At 41.2% G+C, this 22,352-nt stretch overlaps 1 protein-coding gene across 2 annotated transcripts; it reads right to left on the reverse strand.

Annotated features, from left to right (window-relative positions):
- Positions 1-335: 335 nt before the first annotated feature.
- ZNF711 (zinc finger protein 711) lies at positions 336-21,635 on the reverse strand. 2 transcript variants are annotated; one of them, XM_040089038.1, is made up of 9 exons: positions 21,559-21,635; positions 16,142-16,246; positions 14,823-15,344; positions 7,093-7,251; positions 6,165-6,311; positions 5,456-5,593; positions 4,278-4,325; positions 3,731-3,766; positions 336-3,161 (listed from the first exon to the last, which is right to left on the reverse strand). In XM_040089038.1, exons 2-9 carry the CDS (start codon positions 16,218-16,220, stop codon positions 1,984-1,986), a joined length of 2,307 nt encoding a protein of 768 aa, XP_039944972.1. In that variant the 5' UTR covers positions 16,221-16,246; positions 21,559-21,635; the 3' UTR covers positions 336-1,983. The 2 variants fall into 2 exon arrangements, with proteins under 2 accessions (XP_039944972.1, XP_039944971.1); XM_040089037.1 differs by having other exon boundaries at positions 3,623-3,766.
- Between the last annotated feature and the right edge of the window lie 717 nt (positions 21,636-22,352).

Consider the following 22,352-nt stretch of genomic DNA (forward strand, 5'->3'; position numbering starts at 1 on the left):
CAAAAACCTACATGGATTTTCCCAAAATATGTGGGGAGTTTTTTGTTCTCTTAAAGGAAAAAAAAAAATTCAAAGGAATGTCAGTATCACATTTGATAATTATTTTAGAAATAAGAAAACAAACACAAATACATTACCTGTAAGTCTAAAGGGTTAAATCATACCAATGTTCTTTCCTCAACAGTCTGTTAAATAGACATGCAGTAACCTGTTTACTTGAAATGTGATTACATATTAATTAGTGAATAATGGAATCAAAAATATCAGGCAAATTTACAGAGAATGGGACTTTCCTAAACACCATAAATGAAAAAGAAACTCCAAAAAATCTGGTGTGCAAGAGATGCGTTTTATTGTATGCCCGTTACGATGAGTAACACATTTAGAAATAATAATCCCACAGAACAGTGACAATCTTATTTTACAGCGTGTACATCATTTTTTACAGCCACATAAAACACTTATTTGTCTAAGAGATTTCCCAAAATTTTAACTTTCTGAAGTTTAGAAATATAAAAAAAAAATTATTCTCAAGGAACTGATTCTCATCTGGTGCAAAAACAAAATATGAACATTATCTGGAACACAAAGCCACAATATAGCATGAAGTTAAAATTTCTCATGTGAACAGCTGTGTGCAAACATGAAGCAACTAATAAAAGTAAAAAATACACATTATATGCATAACATTTATGACCAGGTTTTTCATTAAATAGCCCTAGACCAGCTTGTTATATAAGCGCCATTGGATTTGCAGCATGCTAACACAAAGCATTTTTAAAGGGATGCATATTTTAAATGTATACAGTGTAAACTCAAGATCTACCTCCAAACTCTAGTGGCAGCAGATTTTTCTGGTTAAATACTGCATATATACTTTCTTACAGATTGAAAATGCATGTTTATAGCATGGTATAGATATTTTTTTAAAAGAATCATTTAAAAGGTGCAATTTTATGTCTATATGGAAAATTTCATATTAGGAGGTAGGACAGTAACCGTAATACCTGTTAAGAACACTGTCCTAAAGAACCTCTAAGTACTTTGAATTTTAATTAAAAAAAACCCTACAGTTTTCAACTGTTTTTAATATTCTTTTTAGAGAAGACTTTAAAGTAGCAAAGAAAAAAATTAGTGTTGAGTCACAACACTATGAGCTGCATCCATTTTTATCCTTTAAAAAAAAAGTCAAATTCAAAGTTAATTTTGTTATGTGCCATACTGAACAACATTCAACTGTAGTTTCAGATAAAAAAAGGAAAATTATGCACATATACATCTTTAACCCTAGCACCAGAACACCACCTTTGAGACCATAACATAATGCCCTATTTTAAACATCATATCCTGCAATAAAATAGATTAGCAGCTTTGAAAAACAGTAAAAAAAATGCTTCTTGGACTTAAACTAATAAAGGAAACCAAAATGTTTCTCTATGAAATGTTAAAAAAACCCCAAACCAAACAAGGGACACCCTCTCAAATTTTGCCAGTTCTAGAATTCAATTTCTAGGCACAATTGAAAACGCTGTGATGAAATGTCTGACTAAAACCCCCCATTTCAAACTGCACAAGAAGTGAAGAGGGGGCTCCTTTGCAAACCCTCTGTAGCTCACCCCACCAGGGATCTGTTTCCATACTGAAGACACACGTTGGGACACACAATCAGCTCTGCCCTGTCCTCTAGACGCAGCAATGGCAAATACTGTTCACTTGGAGACATTAATCCATCTTTCTGCAAATTTAAGACACTCATTCATCCTCTGCATTCTCTAGTGCTGTTTAGGTTCTGATCAGCAACAATCATAGGGCTATGAGATCCCCTGCCAACCCTAACACTTTTTAAGACTTTTAATACAAAGAATGTAAAGTTATGGTTTAATATCAAGCTTTGAAACCAGGAGAAACAGTTCATGAGATTTATTTTTTTTCCCCAATTAGCATATCACAGTTTCTACATAGCTTCCTTCTGGAGCTCACCTATCACATTATGGCCTCTTTGTGGTGCCTCGTTATGTGCTGATTTTTCTCGGAGGGCCTGCGGAAGCCCTTTTTGCAGTACTCACACCTGTGGGGGTAGTCTTTGGTGTGGATGGAGATGACGTGGCGCTTAAAGCCCGACGCGTCCGTGGTGCTGTACTCACAGTACTGGCACTGGTACACCTTCCTGCCACTGTGGGTCTTCATGTGCTTCTTCAATTCGCTCTGCTGCCTGAAGCCCCTTTTACACCTTTTGCATTTAAAAGGCAGGTCCTTTGTGTGAACAGAGAGGATGTGCCCACTGAGCACAAAAGGATCGGAGGTTTTGAAGTCACAGTGCCTACACTGGTGGATCTTTTTCCCTTTATGGGTCTCGCTATGCTTTTTGAGCTCCGAGGGCCGGTGGAAGCCTTTCTCACACACCTCACACTTGTGGGGAAAATCCTTGGTGTGCACTGAAATGATGTGTCGCTTCAGGTCACTGGAGTTGGTGCTCTTGTGGTCACAGTGGGGACACTGGTGAGTCTTATGCCCTTGGAAGAGCTCGGTGTGCTGCTGCAGCTCCTTCTCGTCGGCGAAGGCCTGGGGACAGTGCTCACATTTAAAGGGCAGGTCGGTGCCGTGTTTGGTTTTGATGTGAGTTTTCAGGTTGGACTGGTCAGCACACCTGAACACACAGTGCTGACACTGGTATGGCTTTTCCCCCGTGTGGGTCCTCATGTGCTTTTTCAATTCCGAGGGGTGGCGGAAGCCCTTCCCGCACTCCACGCACACATGAGGGAAGTTCTTGCTATGAACTGCCAGCAGGTGCCTGTTGAGCAGCCCCTGCTCTGCAGTCTCATAGTCACAATATTTGCACTTGTGGAGCTTGGGCTCCTTGTCCCTCAGGATGAGTTTATTGGAACTCAACGGGCTCGCCTCTCTGTATCTTCTCGTGTACTCCGTAAACTCGTGCGTTTTATCAACTTTATTTATAAGTTTATGGCTTTCCAGATGATTGTGGAAACTTACTTTTTTGTTAGTTGTAAAGTCACAGTCTGTACACTGGTATTTCTTCTTGATCATATGATCGGGATGGTTCTTCATATGCCTTTTCAAGAATCCTCTGGATTTAAATTTTTTCCCACAAATATGACAAGGGTAAACTGTTAAGGGCTGTCCATCAGGACCTATTATAACAGCTGTTTTTGAACAAACAAAAACAAGTTATGAAGGAAACATTTACTGATTAAGAAGTTTTAAATCAGCCAAGTGCTGTTCAGATTCATGCACTTACACTTGCAGCAGAGAGAGAGTGGCTCAGTAGTTTAAAAACAACCAATCCACAGCACCTATAGTTTATATAGTTCTGTTTTAGAAACTGCTCAAACAGATCAGGAATATCACATGTGCACTGAATATAGACATGGGCACTTTTTAATAGCTTGCAACATTCCAATGAATTGCATCAGCCCTGAGTGTACTGACTCTGAATAGCAAAATATGACATTTTCTAGGCACAGAACTGGATGGGGGAAGGACACAGGAAATACGCAAATCATCATTTATAGCTTTTAATTCTGCATTGGCTTAAAAAAGAGAAAATGAACAGGACAGGAGTAAGTGGCACTCCATGACAATACCGTAACCATCCAGTGTTTACCTGTTTGCCATTGCCTGGCCTCTCCTCTCCTCCTTTTCTTGGTTTTTTGTTTGAGCACTCTATTAGTGCTAATGCTATCACAAATCTGCAGGTACTGTGTTGCATTACCGTTTTTGTTTTCTAATCGTGTATCCAAGTTATTTCCTAAAAACAAAAATTAGACACCGTAAAAAACCTTAAACTTGTTTCTTTGGGACTGACGATTGGAATTGCACAGCAACATTATCTACTTTTTAAAAACATGCACTGCCCATTCCTCTACCACCAACATACATTAAAAAGAAGTGTGCTATTAGGAACCACTATCTATCTTTCCTGGCAAAAGTCAAGGGTATGATTGCTTAAACACTGATTAATTTCTAAATATATTCTTTGATTTTTATTTAACTTGTTTTTACTTCTTGACAACCGCATTATCTCTTTTCTATCTGCAAAACTACATTAAAAACTTGGCAGTGCCTCCCAACTTCCCCATCCCCTCCAAAGGACTACAGGCATCTAGAATTGTTTTCATTCAAAACAGTAGAGAAAGACTGTGGAGTCCTTCAATATCTAATTTATGGCTCATTCTTTGCATCTCTGATTAGGAGCACTGATACAGAAATGTCTATTTTTCAAAGACAGTTTTAGTTTTAATGCTGTTAAAAGTTCTCACCTGCCGCTTGACCATCTTCGTATCTTCGGGGAAGCCTTCTTTCATCTCCTGCAGAAAATGGTATTTTAGTCATTATAAAATAATATTCCTTTTAAAGATGCTGCTTTTGAAAGCCTCATAATGAGAGAAAACTAACTTAGCTAATAAGTAACAGGTTAACACCATCCAAGTGGAGATGCACAGCTCAGTATTGTGTAATCATGAGCCTCAGGAGACAAAATCCCATCCCTGGGAGGAGTTAATATCCACCCCATCTGTGTTTGCATGCTTAGCCTGCTGGCTCTACTGCTTTCCATTATTAGTATGCTTGTTCCTGCAAACTTTTAACCTCATCTATCCCCTCAGATAGCAATGCAGAGGTCATCTGAAATGCACACTTTGCTCCTGAGATGGAAGCACATTATCTGTCTGGAGTAGAAGCAGGCAGATAAGAGGACTTGGCCCTCATCAGCCTCTCAGCACAATGGAGTTTTGGAGATGCACAAGGAATACCTCAGGAGCACATTCCTCATTTTGCACTGGAAGCACTTGCTGCTATGTGCCAAAGCTCTGTGTTTCTGAAGCAGTTTACCAGCCCAGCTGTTGGGCTCTCGTTGCCACACCAAGGAATTTTCACTAACTTGCTTGATTAATTGTAACAGAGACTATGGATAACTTGGTACCCTCTTAACAAACATTTAACACACCAAAAACCAAGGGAATTATACAAGAGAATAGACAGAATTCACAATATATTCTAAGACACTTCCACTATTTGAAAACAAATCACTTTTTTGTTTCTCACCTGAAAGACTAACAGGCTTAAAACATGTATATAAACTGAAATTATTTGGAAAATATGTACATGTTTATTCCTACTATTCCCTTTTTACAGTCTTTCCCCCCTCCTCCTACTAATGTAAAATACTTAAGACTGTTCTTGTTGTTTAAGATCTTCAACATTAAGCATCAAACACCACATACTCTGTACATCTGAGCTGGAATCTGAAACAAAATCAAACTTCTAACAAGCTTTCCTTTCTACTCCATGAAACTCAACACACAACAATCACTGGATGGCAGAGATCAGGAGCTGTTTCCAAACCCCAAGAACAAGGTGAGGTCATCCCAGAGATGCTGGCAGCTGGATGAGAGGAAATAATGGCAGGGATTTTCAGGAAAGCAGCACAGGTTCCTACCGTAAGCAGCAGCCCAAGCAACGGGGACAAAGGTTTTATTCATGCCAGAGTCCTCAAGCTGGGTGTCTGGAAGGGATGTGGCTTCTTCTTCTCCTACAATAACTTCCATATAAACTTCATCTGCTATTTCAGCACAGCCTGGATGAAGGGAGGGGAATAAATCTTTAATTTTATTCTGCCTGTCCAAACTTTTCCTTCATTTAATTTGCTCTTGCCCTGACTGATGCTCATTAAAAATTAATTTTCTTCCTTTGGCATTTAGGGGATCATTGCTTATTCAGATATTCCTTAAAGAGAGAAAACATTTATCAATAAATACTAATCCAAAATAAATACCCACAAAATTTCCAATACACAAATTCATGAACTTGCAACTGATGACATTTGCCACTTTGTCAGAAAACTGCTTAATTCACAGTAGGAAAATAGAAAAATAAGAAGTTTGACTAACCTCATTAACTTAATCCATGGACATGTTAAATTTAATATAAATAATGAAATGATTGCACACAGTATGCACAAAGTGCATTATCCACATCACTTTAAAATAATTATAGCCTGCTTTTTATTTTTAGGGAAGATGAGCTTAGTTTTCTACTACTTCAGGCTGAAGAATCCTTCAGAAAAAAATTAAAAATATCCTTGAGAATGATGGTTATAGGGGTGTACAAACAGCATGAGAAACAAAAATGTTTCTTATTATGCTTACTAATATCTTCATCTTCCTGAGAAGAGTCCTTAACAGCCATGTAAACCATTTTTTCTCGCTGCATTCTCCCAACACCTCCTTGTTCAATGACTCCAGCTACAGAATGGCCATTGTGGAAATCGCTCTCGGTGACAATTTCTGTCCCACCTTGAACAAAAAGAAGTTACACACATTAAGTTAATGTGAACAAAGCCACTGGTAAGATTAATTTCAGATCCAAGTATTTTTTGACTTGCTGGGACTACCTCCCTGAGAGCAGCTCAGAGAACACCCCTGCTGGGGATTACTTCTCAGCCATCAGAGATTTTGGTTCTCTCTGCTGCTGCATGAGCAGTCTGTCCCTTCTGTCCCTGGAGACTGACAGCCCATCCTCAGAGGAACAAATTATTTGGGGAACAGAGCCTGGGAACGATCCAGAGGTTTCAGCTCCAAGAACAATCACAAGGGGGATTCTGCTTTTTCAGGAACAGACACAGGTGAGTTGTGCCTCCCCCCAAAGCACAGGGATTGCTGGTCTATCCATGGGGAAAGGGAACTGCAGAGAATTCTGAGTCCCTTGGTTCACCTGCAGCCCCAGAAATCTTTCTCTCTGTCTGCAAAGTTCACCAAAGGCTCCCACCAACAAAAGGGATCCACTCCAGAGACTGCTGTGCTGACACACCTGTGTCTTGCAAAGTCAGAGAAAAGCAGCAGCTGAAAAAACAGCTGCAGACACACAGCCACTTCTACATTTGGGCTTTGGCTACCTGAAAATAGCCCTGCTAAGCAAAAAAGAACTCGAGACTAATCCACACCCAGCATTTGCTGCATCTCCACAAATGTCGTTCTACAAAACACTCCAGTCACTGGATTACGTGGAATGAAGAACAAACAGAAAGCCCCTGAAACACTTCACACTACTGAAAGAATAAATAGGATTTCAAGGTACCTATTTCAACATCATCTTCAGCTTCAGCTTTAAATATGTAGACTTTGATAATTTCTGAACCAAAGCCATCATCTTTAGCAACATCATCATTTGCCACCTCGGTACTGATCTTCAAGGGAGTGCTTCCTATATGGTCCAATTTCTCTCCAACATCATCCACTGCAAAGAGAAGAGAATAATAATGAGGTTCAAACACAGTTTTGGAAGTTAAAGTAATCAGTAGCATGATTTTTTCCACTATTCTCTCCATGCACAGGAAAGGTTTGTATTCAGATGTGGCCTTTAAAAGCAGCTCATCCCAAGAAACTTCAAAGAGATTCCAGAAGTTCAGTATTTTATTGCAACTCAGGAAACAGCAGGAATTACAGAATGAAGGACATGAGGGAGCTTGTCATCAAAGGGAATGAACTAACTGGTTATGGCTGAAACTATTACTCTTAGAAAGCAAAAATTTATCAATAATTAAAATTAAACATCTATACAAGTGTTATAAATTAACCCAGAATTGCCTGTTACAGTCTAAGAGTTCTCAAAAGTTTCACTCTGAGGAATAGTGACTAAAATTTAGTGGTTGAAACTCTTGTGGAGTGTGATGACTTGGAGTATATTCCCAGCTAAAGACGTGTGCATCAAAAAACTGACTGTATCTTCTCCCTAAAAGAAATTATGATTTTATCCACTTTATCACTTGAAAACATACACATTAATGAAGATTAATGCATGATATACATCTGATTAAAAGATGCAGTGACAATAAATCCAAATACTCTATGAGATTGACTTCTCATTCTTTACACAACTCGCTGATTATTTGGTTTATACATTCAAAACTTTAATTTAATTTCTAAGAAAAAAAAATACACCCAAACTATTAAAAGCAACATATTTTGGTAAAAAGGGCATTCAGAGAGATGACCATAGATACACCCCAATTTGCCAACACAGAGGGCACTGAACTCAGCATCTCTCTGACACGTGTACCGACACACTTCTCTCCGAGGATAAATTTAGCTCCTGTGCAGATGGTTAACACAAACCTGTGCAGTGCTGAACACCCACTGAAGTCCTCTAAATAGAGGAGAATCCCACAAAATGTAGAAAAAATCTGAATGAAATACTTTCCAGGGAAACAGCATCTTACTGCACACGTAACATTAAAATATGTGTGCACTAAGCAAAGAAAAACTTAAAATGAACACTGAGGTGACAGCAGAACTTCCTGACGCCACGGGGATGCCAAGGCTCTGATCCCTGGGAAAAGCTGGCTTACCTGGGATGGCTGCAGTGGTCCCCAATCCCCTCCCAGTTTCCTGCTCCTAGGGCACTGGGGGCTGCTCCCAACAGCTGCTTTAACCCCCTGGCACACTGGGCTAAAAAGGAGTCACTTTAAGTCTTTAAAGCTTGGAGCAGTCACAAGAGGTGGGAAGGAGAAGGTGTCTCTCCTGCAGCACAGGAGTGGGAATCCACCCCAGCAATCCCAGACTAAGCTCTTCCCACTCAGACAGGATTTCATGGACACATACCCAGCTCAAAGCACTGGGAAACCTCATTTCTACTCACAAATATTGGACTGCACCAGGTGAGTACAGAAGTTACTGAGGACAGAACTGGATAAAATGTAGGTAAGTACAAATAATATTTGGTTTCATTTTAGAACCTCTGTGAAGTCTATACTTCAATGAAAACTATTATTCTGAGTTGAAAGGGACCCAAAAGGATCAAGTCCAACTCTTAAGTGAATGATCCACATGGGGATTGATCACACAACCTTGTTATCAGCACCAGGCTCTATAACCTGAAACATCTATGGAAAACATTAAAAAAATGCTGGTTTAGCTGTTTGGTGGGGTTTTTTTGTTTTTTGTTTTTTTTTTTGGGGGGGGTTTTTTTTGGGTTTTTTTGGTTTTTTTTTTTTGTAACTAACGGATTAATTCCATTGCTGAAAAAGTATCAAACATGGATCAGGAAAAACAATTTCCTCAGGAAGAGTTTCTGCTTTTTAATTAAAAAAACTTTCTAAATCTCTACTGAAATCAATGCCAGGAACATCAACACCTTAGTGAGTGCAAGTCTGACATGTGCTGCCTGATGTTTGTGTGACCTGGCAGGACACTGGGAACAGTCACAGCACAAACACTGAGAGAGACACAACAGAGAACCTGCAATATTCCTCTGACACTCGACTTTCCCAGCACCAGGTCATTCAACCCCCTTTATATCCACTGTGGGAGTGTTACTGCACCTGCTAATTGACATTTTTTTATGCTGCCAGAATGGGGTTGTCAGAAGAGAGAAAAGTGGAGATGCTGAAATTCCCTTATCTTGGAATAAGTATTTCCATACATTTACTAAGAATTACTTTAATAAATACTTTTTTCTTTTTTTTTTCCTGCAAGGCTTTTAATGTTTATAAAAATTTCTTATGTATGTTCTGGAAAATGATAAATATAAGTTTAATTTAATACAATGACCACACTGCATGTGTGAGTGTTGGAAGGACTGGAGGTACTTCCCAGTACAAGGAGGGATTATATACCCAGCTCTATGACTGCCAAAAAGAGTATTTCAAAGCTTACAAACCCTGCCAATTTAGAATTGGGATGTGGTAATAAAGTTCTTTTCAAATCTGCAACTCAAGCAACACCAATTTTTTCTAAACTCATATTTTATAAACATAACATTACCAGTTTAACAGAAATAAGTATTTCTGTCCTGGGAAGTTATTCAACAACAGCAACTTCCTGCTGAACAGGGGAGTTACCACATGTGTGATAGGAAGTCTTCTTTCTGGAAAAATTTCCAACTATTTAACTAATATTATGTGACAGTGACTGTGCACCACTATGGGGCTGGTGAAATAACGTAAGAAAAAAATCCCACAATTTTAGATAGTTACCAGGACATCAACTGCAATGCAATAAACATTACATGAAGGAAAAGAAATGGGGAAATTTTCAATTTTTGTAAGAATGTTTTCAGCAAAAGAGAACTCCAAAACATGAATATAGCATGTACACTCACATACTGTGTTTTAATATTGCCTGTAAAGCCCCCAAATCTTCAATATCCTTTAAAAATAGGGAGTCCTGTTTAGAGGGGCAAACTTAGAACAGTATTTTTAACATTTGTGGTTACTTCTACACCATTAACCATCCTGTGTATTCTCCAAAAAATTCAGTCTTTACAATTTAAGCTAAAAAAATGGAAAACAATCAGGAAGTTTGTGTATCCAGGGCCTCTGGAATCACTTTTCTAAAAAAAAAAAAGTGGAATATACTTGGAATATATATATATATATATATTTGTATATATATTTAGAAAATATCATCTGGGCTGAGAAAAGGATATCAGTATAGACTGTTATTTGTAAGATGTTGGTTTTTGTTTCAAATACAACAAAACACACCAAATTGGCAATTGCTTTTGCTTAAAGTCCTGTCTTATCTGAAGTACATCTCATGGCTTCCATCTACCTTTTAAACAGGTTTAGGCAAGAGAAAAACAACACAGCAGGACAAGTAATCTCTGCCAGGTTCTAAAATATTATTGGTTTTTAGAACAGCTCATGAAAATATTCTGTTGTCTAAGATGCCTTCAATCACTGCTAACCCATCAGTGCTAAATTCCCTGCTGCTTTTCCCAGGGATAGCTCAGGGGAACAGGGAATGCTTGCTTCCTTTCTGTCAATGGAATAGCAAAGTGTCTTCCAGCTCTGACTCACCCACCAGAAACACTACATTTTATTATCTGGTCCCTTAAAATAAACTGAGAAAACACAACAGAGAACTTCCATAAATAGATGCTGAATCCTCCTGAGTGAACAAGCTTTAAAGGAAAACTCAGCACACTCCCAGTGTTAAACTTACCTGGCTTGGCTGTTTTCAGGTGTGTGATGTCCAGATTCACCGTGGATTGCCAGCTCCCAATCCATGTGATGCCTCACATGCACTATGCTGGTGATACCACAGCCACCAGAGGAGCAACACAAGGGCAAGGTAAGTCCCATGCTTTGACAATTCTCCGGGTTTTTCTAATGTCTGAGCTACTTAAGTCCCATAGGTTCAAATAGAGGAGTAGGAATCCTAAAATGTTTAGCAGATGAGGCAACAGTGTAAGACACTAAAAAGGAGGTGTTGGTGGCACAGTACCTTACCCCTGGGCCAGCTCCAGTGTGGGTCAGTGGTGGCTTTGAGGTCACCAGAATAGTGCATGGGGCCGGCACGCGGAGCAGGGGCTGGCAACCCGCTGTGGGTCTGAATATCGCAAACCTGAAAAACAAAAGAGGGGAGGCTTCAGCTCCACTGCCCACTGCCCCTGCAGCACGGGATGTGCTGCTCACCAGCTCCATCTCACTCTGACAAGGGCTGGGGTCAGGGGCCCACCACCGCATTTGGGATTCGATTCCTTTTTATCAAGGTATTCTGATGGTTTAAAGCAAAGAATTGTGAACACCCTGTGGTATTCGTGTTGTGAACATATCAAAAGTAGATGTTTTAAGTCCTATGCTTATAAAGCTGGTTTGAAAAAGCTGAATTTATCTGCAGAGTGGTGATAATATTCCAATGAAAATTTCCAATCACAAAACCATACACAGACAGTCACACAACTATCAAGACGAACTTACTATTGTCCAAATGGTATTTACACAGAAAATGTAATTACCAGAAGTGTATAAAGTATCTACATGGGAATGTCACCTCAAAATGGTGAAAAATCACCTTTCAGTAGTCCCTTCCAACCCAACCCATTCTATGGTTCTGTTATTTAAGCTGTAACTCCCAACAAGCATAAGGGAAACTAAAACTCCAGTCAGTTCCATACCCTAAAATGTCATATTTTGGTAGTTCCCACGTGTTCCACAGAACAACTCATGGTATTCCCTAAGGGCATATCTGGCATTTTATGTAAAGTCTCCCCTTTTTAGATGCTAAATTTCATTAAAAGACAACTAAATACTTTGAAATTCTTTAGAAGTATCACTGGTGTGATTTACATTATAAAAACAGTTCAGCAGTCCTGTCTATACACCCCAAATGAAATACTGTAAAATTCACTTTCTATAATATTGACAGCATTTGACAATTGAATACATATAAGTAAATAAAAAGTCTTGACCTGCTTGATAAATTGAGGTCTTTGTCTATTCTACACAACACATTATCTCCACAAACAAAAAATTCAAGGGTAATATTTAAACAATAAAAAAAATTAACTGCATAAGAATGATTCATTACCACTGACAAAAACACAATAGCAGACACTTTGTGGGGTCAGGCTGGCATCCACAGCACAGGCTCAAAACTTAGGAAACACAACAGAGCTCAAAGATCTTTATCAGTGATCCAGATGTAGGGATCAGCTTTGCAGATGACACTGAGTTGGGGAAGTGTTGATACTGGAGGTGGGAAGCTTTGCAGGGGAGTCTGGACAGGCTGTATCCATGGGCTGAGGCCAATTGTGGGGGTTCACAAGTGCTAGGTCCTGCCCTGGGGTCACAACAACCCCATAGAAAGCTCCAGGCTGGGGCAGAGGGGCTGGGAAGCTGGGAAAGGCCCTGGGGGTGCTGGTGACAGTGGCTGGAGACCAACCCAGGGGTGCCCAGGTGGGCAAGAGGCCAATGGCACCTGGCTTGGATCAGGAATGGTGTCCAGCAGGATCAGGGCAATGCTGTCCCCTGTGCTGGCACTGCTGGGGTACCTCCAGTGCTGGGGGCAGCTCTGGGACCCTCATGAGAAGAGGGACACTGAGGGGCTGGAGCGTGTCCAGGGAAGGGAACGGAGCTGGGAAGGGGCTGGAACGCCAGGAGCAGCTGAGGGAGCTGGGAAAGGGGCTCAGCCTGGAGAAAAGGAGGCTCAGGGGGGACCTTGTGGCTCTGCACAACTCCCTGACAGGAGAGGACAGACAGAGGGGGTTGGGCTCTGCTCCCAGGGAACAGAGGAACAGCCTTGAGCTGTGGCAGGGGAGGCTCAGGTTGGATACTGGGAAAAATTCCTTCATGGAAAGGGCTGTACAGCCCTGGCACAGCTGTCCAGGGCAATGGTGGAGTCCCCATCCCTGGTGGGATTCAAAAGCCATGTGCATGTGGCCCTTGAGGACATGGTCAGTGGTGGCCTTGGCAGTGCTGGAGGAACGATTAAACTCAGTAATCCTACAGCTCTTTCCCAACCTAACCGATTCTATGACTGCCTTAATTTATCTAAATGATTACTTAAAACAAAATCCTAGATGAATAATGTAGTTTCCAACTGTGACTATTCAGGCACATCTCGATTATACATATATAAAAATTTAATTTGCTGAAAACTAGGTCTCAAAATGGCTTTGAAACATTGTGAAAGCCAAGCTTGAGAGCACCTGACAAAACCACGAATGTGTCAGACACACATGGGGCCATCAGGTAACTGAAAGCTTCAGATGCTTTGGTCTAAGTGCAGGATCATCAGCATCAATCACTCATCTCTCTCAGAAGGAATCCCAAAGATGACTGTACTTACAATTACAAGGGAAATAGCCAGTTACAGAATAAACTCATCCTAAGTACTCTGTCAGAAAGGAGGAGTTTCTTCACTGAAACAACTGACTGTAAAAATGGTGTTCCTTTCGTTACAAAAACACACAGGGGTTTTTTTGTTGCAGGTCTAATTTGCTTTATGCTCATTTTTGAAGTTCCTTTTTCAAAAAATCCTCTTTTTGACTTCTGTTAGTGACACAGTAATGATGGAAAGCTTTAAAAATCATTGCTGTTCATCCTATACTGAACAAAAACAAATATCAAAATATATTTTGCATGAGACATAAATGCTATAAGAGAGGGAAATCATTATAATCACGAATCAGTGGTGTCCTCTTTCATGAATTTTTTAATAAATACAGCTTGTGAACAGACTGATACTGACACACTTGCAATTGACTTTTTTTTAACATATTGCTTCTGACTAAATAAAATCTGTTTTGACCTACTCACATTTCAATAAGTGATTTGAAGAAGTAAAAAAATTTAAATTACTTGGAATATATTTTATCAAATTTGTGTAGCAGCAACAACTGGTACCTTGGATATAATGTAAGCACTGAAGAAACATGAAGTACCCAAGGTTCTTACAGCAGCCAACTTCAGCTACCTGTCAACAGGATCATATGGAGTTGGATGCTGTGTGGGAACTGGAATGTGTTAATGAGCCAATCCATTAATGAGCACGACCTCTTATTTCCAAGTTCAGCCCAGAACAGCACAGCGGACAATGAAATGCCTATTATAATTTTTAATACACTAAACAAACCAAATTTTGTGGACACACTGAGAAAACTTTGAGTTCGAGATCTTAAAAAAAAATATTTCTTAGTGGGATTCTCCTGATTAATCTCAATATGTTATTTTTACATGACTCTACATAGCATTGTAATATATCTGTGGTGTTTTTTAGAAAAAAGTTGTATATTAAAAATAAATGGAATGTTTAGCTTTCCAAGGTGTTTTTCTTAAATTTCCTGGAATATCTAGTTTCAGAAACACAAACATACACACCCACTCACTCAGCAGCACCAGTGTCCTTCTCTTTTTTGTTGTATCAGTGATTTTGCATCAAAACCCCCAAATCCAGAACACCAGGAATTAACTGGGCACCAGCCTATTCCCTGAGCATTCCAAGAGTCCAGTTATAGGAACTTCTCCCAACCAGAGCACTTCCAGCTCAGCTCCCTCCTGCTTTCATCTACATCTGTGGACTTACAAGATATCATCAGGTAGTCTTCAGATGTGCTCTTGCCATCGTCTTCATCCTCGGTTTTGATGGTCACTGTGGAGCCAGGGACAGTCTCATCTGCCTGGATGACAGTTTCCGAATCTGAGTTGGTCACCAGCACCTCTTCCGAGACCATGGTGGGCGAGTTGGCCACGGAGTCCTGCACCACGTGCTCCAAGTGTCCCTCAGGGCCAGTGACAAGGTCTGCCACAAACACCTGGTCAGGAACGCGCACGGTTTCTGTGATCAGGTCAGAAGTCAAAACGTGGTCACTGGTGTCCAAAGCCTCCTCAATGGCAACATCAGCCTCCAACACAGAATCGGGAACAATGACGCCTTCAGTGACGTCTGTTTCTGTGATGATGTCGGGCCCCTGCACTACCTCAGCTGCCAAGCCATGATCAAGGGGTATCCCATCATCTGTGACCATGTCAGAAACCAGGACAGCTTCAGGGACTGACACAACAATGTGGTCTCCATCGATGTGAGCAGTGCCAGCCATTCCAGCTACTAGGGAACAACCATGAACCAGGAGAAAAATGTTACAATTATTGCACCAGCAACTGGTCTATCTAAGGAATGGAGTTATCACATGGACAAGTTAAACACAGATGTATAAATCTGTTACTTCTCCACGTCCATGTTTTGCATTTCACCAGATAAACACTGTCCAAAGCAGCCTGTTCTGTACAAGTTAAGATAAACAAAACACACCATTTCAAGACATAATGTGGAGTTTGTCCCAAACTTAGGATCTGTTAAAAACTGAAGGCCAGTTTACAATTCAGTCTCCTTTCTTTTACTTCCCAGTTAGAAAACATTTCATTGCAGCAGCAATGTGAACCTTCACAGAATACTTGCGTGACATTGGAAGTGTGGTAACAAACCATTAATTGCTGTTACAATAAAAGGACATCCTTTGGACTGCAAGGGCCTTGTTAAAAATAAACACTCAGTTTTATGCAATATTTACAGTAAAATTTCCAAGAACTTGCCACATCACAAGGAATGGCTGGAGGTAGAAACCTGGTTTTCATTACCAGACTGGACTGGCCAGTCATATTTGCAGACTACTTTTCTAGACATAACAAAAAATGAACAGTGAACTATTTTAACACACAAACAGCAGTTTTAATCTTGAAAACACTCAAGAAAATGGTTCTTATCAGAATTTAAAAACAATAATTAACATTATTCAGTGTTGTAATTCAAATGCAAATATCTTGGTATAGACATGGTCCTTCCCAATACCTGAGAAGATCATCTCCTGGATTTTACTCATTATTTTTAATAGTTAAAATGTTTACCAAAATCTTGCATGATCATAGTGTGAGGCATTTTGGATTCCTGTGTTTTCAATCCAAGACTTCCGCCACCAGGATCCATATTCAGCCAAATTCATTCACAAATAACTGCAATAAAATAAAAACGAGAATTTATGTTCAACAGCCTTCTTGTGTTGATCAGCTTTATTGGATTTATGTGTTACACTGACAAACACAGAGAAGTATTTATTTTAAAAAAACAAGAAAACCATAAGCAACACCTCACACAATTCACTTAACTATTTCGGTTTATATTTTTTGATATAAAATAGCATATCAATAGCATATTAGCATAACAAGAAATATTAGCAATTGTGCACAAAGCAGCCTCTGCTCTGCCCCTGTTGGTACAGACTCATTAACTAATTATCAAGACTGGTGATTCTGGATGTGTGGAGCTACAATGAAGAAAGTGGAGAATTGTATTGGGAGTATCAATTTTTCCAATTCTTTCAAAACTTGGATATATGAGATACTTCAAAACCAATTTTAACGTGTAAATTTAATTGGGGATGCCGAATCTCTGACAAGGTACAGCTACACAAAGTCACTTCCAGAGCAGGAGAAAGCATGTATCATTTGACAGTGTTCCCATAAAACACAAGAGAGAAGGATAAAATCAGCATTCCAGCATTGCTACCAAACACTGAAGTGTGGGGATTCTGAATTGTTTTGCAATTTGCTGCAACCCAAAGGACTTTACACAAGTTCTCAGTGCAAAGTGACTCCACAGAAGCACCCACAGGATCAGAAAGAGCTCAAGGCTTTCACAGGTGAAAAATCTCAAGCCTAAAACAGTCTCTGTTGCCCAAGACTAAAATCTTGTACTTTCCTGCCCTCTCGCATCCAAGAATCAGAAAAAGTGACAGAATCACAGAGCAAATAAGAAGTTTTAGGAGTTATGGGAAGTGAATGCAGAGTCAGAGCTCAGAACTATGTGACCTGAGTGGGGCAGAGAGGAGCAGGGAGTACAAATCTTCCAAGGGTAAATCTCCAAAGTATACTGCTGTCCTCTTGTAGCACCAACCTTGTTTTTGCTCTCCTAGATCTCATAAAAGAAACCACCAGTACCCCACCACAAGAATTTGTTTAATCTTTGCATCTAAATCCAAACTGAGGGAAACTCCAACTACTTTGTGGTAGAACACACTTGACAAGCCCACTGCAGTAAGTTCCCCCTCAAGAACCAACACAGCCAAGGTCAAGCCAAGCTGTAGGAAAGAGTGCCCAAAATCTGAGACACCTCTAAGGCAGAATCAAGGGGCCCAGGAAGAGCCAGGACCTCCCACAACTCCTGAGCTCCTCCAGCAAAGGCGTCCAATGATGGCAATTGCAAGGAAATGCCACCGATCCACCCCAAGGAGGTTTGAATTCAAGAATACAAAAAAAGTCAAACATTATCCATGAGGAAAGTTGGCAAGGATTTTACTAATTCAATTCCACTCCAAAATCAAATTCTTTCAGCATTGTAAGAAACACAGAGCAGCTCCAGAACCTCAATGCAATGCTCCATCACTCCCAAATTATCACCACAGCCAACTAAAATTCTCCCTGTAACTAATGAATAATCATATTTTGTACTCTGCTAGTACAAAACATAATACAGCTCTAGAGCATAAATAGCTCATTTAACTATTTCAGAATTAAGGCAATATCTAACATTTCCTGACCATAGCCTTTACATTCAGATAATCCTTTTCCAGAGTAAACGGATATGAAAACTTATCTTAATTTATATCAATCTGAGATTACAGGAAGAATATGCCAGACCTGTTTTTTTTCCTTCTCAATAAGCAACTTATAGTCTGATTAAATAATTAGATGCACAACTATATTATGTATTGTGGCACATAGAAAAATTTAATACAAAGTAGGACTGTAATCTGAATTTAAATTTTTGCAGGGAAAGCTAATTACCACTAAAAGAGTATTTTCCTGGTAGGTAACAGGACTAGAAAAAGAACCAAAGTTATGGGATGGTACCAGCAATCCCTTAAACTTCCCCTAAAATCAGAGATGGATGATGACACACAGGCAACAACCCCACTGAAGCTGTACCAACCCTATGAAGAATGTTCTTGTAAACCCTCACTGCAGACAAAGGATGGACTTGAATCAACCACAGATTGAATTGAATCAATCACAACTTTTTTTTTTATATCAACTTTGGGATCTTAAAGGAATGCAGTGACAGCAGAGAAAGCCCTTCCTGCTACTGCTGGAAGAATTAACCCTGGGTAAGGCCCACAGCTGTCCCCAAACCAGGTGGTTCTGCTCACAGGTTGCAGCAGTGCAGATGATGCAGTTTCACGTCACATATGCAGGCAAATCTTGTTATTGGGAACAGCAAAAAAATGCAGTGCAGTGATTAATTGTGGTTCTTCTCAGCTTCTTCCTGTAGTACACTGTGTAACACACCCACACCACCACAGACAGATCCAATCACAGCTTTGGAAAGGGAGAAATTAGGCATGAAGCCACAATTCTACACCCTGTCACAAACCCAAACTTATCTGTTCCTCTCTTCCTCTAACTTGTAACATCTCAAGTTTTTCCTCTCAATTCCCCTTCTCCTCTGGATAGTTAAAGACAGGGAAAATGTCTTTATCACCAGCCAATAAAATATTTGCTTTAAAATATTCCACTAACCATTTTTTTTTTTTTTTTTTTTTTTTTTTTTTTAATTACAGCATGCTATCTTGGCTCAGGAAAGAGCACATTTTCATCACATCCCAAAATGCAGTATTTCATGCAACCTACAGTGAGACTCCCAGAGCAATGTCTCAAGGCTAAATTTTTAAAACACCTCTGGAATGGTTTTGCTTTTCTGAAAAATAACATCTCTTTCTAATGAGCCTGAGGTTCATTTCAATCTGTTTCAGCTCTTTATGCCAAAACTCTTCCTTAAATGGGGCTCAGTTGAGACAAGCAAGGAATTTTAGAGTAGAAGAAGGGATATCTGACCTCTCTGACTACAACTGTAAATTATTCTGCACATGGCATTTTTTAAAATCAAGGGTAATGGTTGGCAGTTTGGAATGACCTAAGGACACCTAACAGCAACACTCAACTGAAAAACTGGTGGAAGTTCCCAGGATACACACTGATCTGTTCTTAGCCTACTCTTCCTAAAGAAAGCATCACAAAATAACCAAGAATATTTTCATTTTAGAAAGAGTTTAAGAAAACACTCCAAATGCAAAGATCTTCAGCAAAGCATTTTAATGAGGAGGGATAACAACCAATGCTTCAGCACTGCTACCCTTCCCAGGAAAAACAGGGTGTCATTGGTGTTCCCAGGGGGCAAGGAAACTCCCAATCCCTGTGCTGGCTTCCAGGCATTGTTGCTATATTTAAAATGTGTATAACATAAACAACATTTCTAAAGACCGCCAAGTACAACATGCCAATTACAGCTTAAATACATGCTTTTTATTTATGTAGCTTTAGGAATACATTTTGTGTGGTCTTGCAAATGTTAAGCATCTCCCCAATTTATATACACCTTTATTCACAGCAGGTTCAGGTGGTGTATTTTCACATGAAGCCTAATTGCTTCATTTCAGTAAACTTAAATGGTTTATTTTTTTTAACTGGTAGGGGAAAGAACTTCTTTGGAGAAAAGTGGAAAAAACTATTTTATTTAATAAATAAATTGCTTATAAGTATAAAGAATGAATAATATGAAACAATAAAACCTCTCGTTCTGGAGTGAGATGGCAAATTGAGAAAGTTCTTGCCGTGGGTGTAGCTCGGCTCTCTCTCAGTCTCTCATCAGTCCCAGTACCTCCGGCGCTGCTGGAAAATGCTGAGGTCCAGGCCTTGGTGGGCCGCAGGTGCAGCCCCCAGTGCTCCCCTGGGTTTTTTCAGTCCAGAGCAGGTTTAAACAGTTCCAAGAAAAAAGGGAAAAAACCAACCAAACAAACAAACAAAAAAAAAAACAGTCCAGGGAATTTCTCTGCCCTAGCTAGCTGAAACTAACTAAAAGCAAAAAGATCTCTGTCCTGCAGTCTCTCCAAGCCTCCGCTGAACACCCCGTCCAGAAAAGAATGAGGAGAAGTCAGGCAGTTTTCTCAAAACAAACGCTGCGCTTCTCCTTGCTCTTAGAACCAGTCTTAAAGGTACAGAACTCAATATACAGCACAAACGATTGGGGATACAAGCATCATAAAGTCACCCTAGGACACATGGTCAGCCCTTAATCTCTCCTTTAAAATAGTGGATTTCTTCTAAATAATTTACATCTTGTTTACATGCTCCAAAGGAAAACACAACATCATACACTGCTGGTGTTTTGGATATTCACAAGCTGCATATGAGATTTGCATTAAACCAAAAGGACCAGGCTCAGACATAGAGCAATGGAACAATAAATAAACTTCTACACCGTTGAAAAATAGGAACCAGATGCTGTGTAACCATTTAATTTCTTAACAGTCAAGCTGAAGAACAAAATATTATTCTCGCCTGATGACATGGTTTTCATTTTTTCTGCCCTTAATTTTAATGCAGCAACCGATAGAAACGCAATGAGAAACGTCCTGCTTTTGCACAAAAATCTTGATTAGAAAACCCCAATTAATAAACTAATGTGCAGGTTAACATCGAACCTTGGCAGAGAACAGACTGGGTATAAAAAAACAGCATATCCATTTTAAAGTCCTTTATTGTGACCACCTAGGAAACACCACGACAACTTACACTCTAAATCCATGTAAAACGCCACAGACAAAATCAGTGAACGAGATTTTGTCTCGCTGCCTGAAACGCCCTAAAGGCTCTTAATACAAAATAATAAATAATAAATAGAAAAGGAAATTACATCTACGCGTTGCACCAATAAAACTTCCAGTAGTAAAGATCACGGGCAGGGCCGGCCGGCGGTGCCCAAGGGCCGAGGCTACCGGTGCCCGCTGGCGCCGGCAGCTACTGTCGCATCCCGGCGGCTCCCGCCACTTCCCTCCGTCTCGCGCGTGCCCGGCGTGGGCGCGCCCGCGGGTGCCGCCGGGGCGGGGGGAGGCGGCGGAGGGAGCGCAGGGACAAAGGAGCGGGTGTCCCGCGGCGGTGCGGGCCGGGAGGCGGGGACAGCGCCGCGATAACGCCGTCCCGGCGGGAATAACCCGGTCCCGGCCGGGATAACACCGCCCCACGGCCATGAGCCGTGGTCTCCCCGCCCCGCTGGCCCGGCCGACATCTTGTGTTCCGCCATTTTCTGCCCGCCCGCGCGGCCCCCTCCGCCGCCGGGCCTGCCCTCATTACCCACCCGGCGCGGCACCGGCAGGCCCAGCCGGGGCTCCCCCGCTCGCTCAGGGACGGCCGCGGCCCGCAGCAACCGCGGCGGCAGTGCCGGAGCGCGGCCTGCGCGGCTCCACTGTGCCCGTGCCCGTGCCCCGGCTCACCTGTGCAGGCCCGGGGTGCGCCGGGCCCGCGGGACGTGCCGAGGCCGGGCCGGGCCTGGGCCTGCTCCGCCCGCAGCCTGGGCCGGGCGGCGGCCGCGAGCGCGCGCGGTCCCGCTCCGCTCCCCCCCGCACGTCACGCGCGCGCTGAGCAGGCGCAGCCGCCGCCGCCCCCTCAGACCCCCCCCGCGCCCCCGGCACCGTGAGGGGACCGCGGGCGAAGCCTACTCCCGCCTGGGGCACCGTGAGGGGCAATGAAGGGAGTTCCCCCACACACCCATCCCCCTGAGGACAGTGGAATCATCTAGTGAATAAAACACGCAACATTTAAATAGCTCAGGCAACGGTTTCAGTTCTCTGGGTCTCTTATCAGCGTGAAAACCCGACCTACCTGGTTAAACATGACAAGTAAATACAAAGCTGAACCAGTTTTTTAATATATAAAAGTAGTTAGGATATAAACATGAAGCTTCTCATAACAAGCATAGCAACTTGTTTTGGAAACTTGGCATTACTCTTTTTCACAAGATTAAGAGCCTGCTGTACAAATCTGAGCAGAGGAGTGTTATAAATTGCACGACTCAAGATTTAGTCCCAATTAGAATTTTATTAATTACAGCAAGCGGGGCATAAGCAAATGCAGCGCTGGGCGACAGGGGGAGTCTGCACTCCGCTGACTGCCGCACGGTTACGGTCTTCCAGTTCCGTTTTATACAGTTCTTTTCTTCTGTTATCATGTTGGTGTTATCTTGTTGCTAGGAGACCGTCTTCTATCTTCTGAAAACAGCCACAGTTCC

This window comes from Hirundo rustica, chromosome W (genome assembly GCF_015227805.2).
Source record: "Hirundo rustica isolate bHirRus1 chromosome W, bHirRus1.pri.v3, whole genome shotgun sequence".
In the NCBI taxonomy this organism is placed as follows: domain Eukaryota; kingdom Metazoa; phylum Chordata; class Aves; order Passeriformes; family Hirundinidae; genus Hirundo; species Hirundo rustica.

What these genes read in the sequence shown, in the direction of transcription:
- ZNF711 (XM_040089037.1), bottom strand. Translation starts at nt 16,220, where the DNA reads ATGGATCCTGGTGGCGGAAGTCTTGGATTGAAAACACAGGAATCCAAA. An exon ending in TGAAGATGATGTTGAAATAG is followed by an intron (nt 6,312 to 7,092) that starts GTACCTTGAAAT and finishes TTTTTGTTCAAG; the next exon opens with GTGGGACAGAAATTGTCACC. An exon ending in CGAAGATGGTCAAGCGGCAG is followed by an intron (nt 3,767 to 4,277) that starts GTGAGAACTTTT and finishes TTTTGTTTTTAG; the next exon opens with GAAATAACTTGGATACACGA.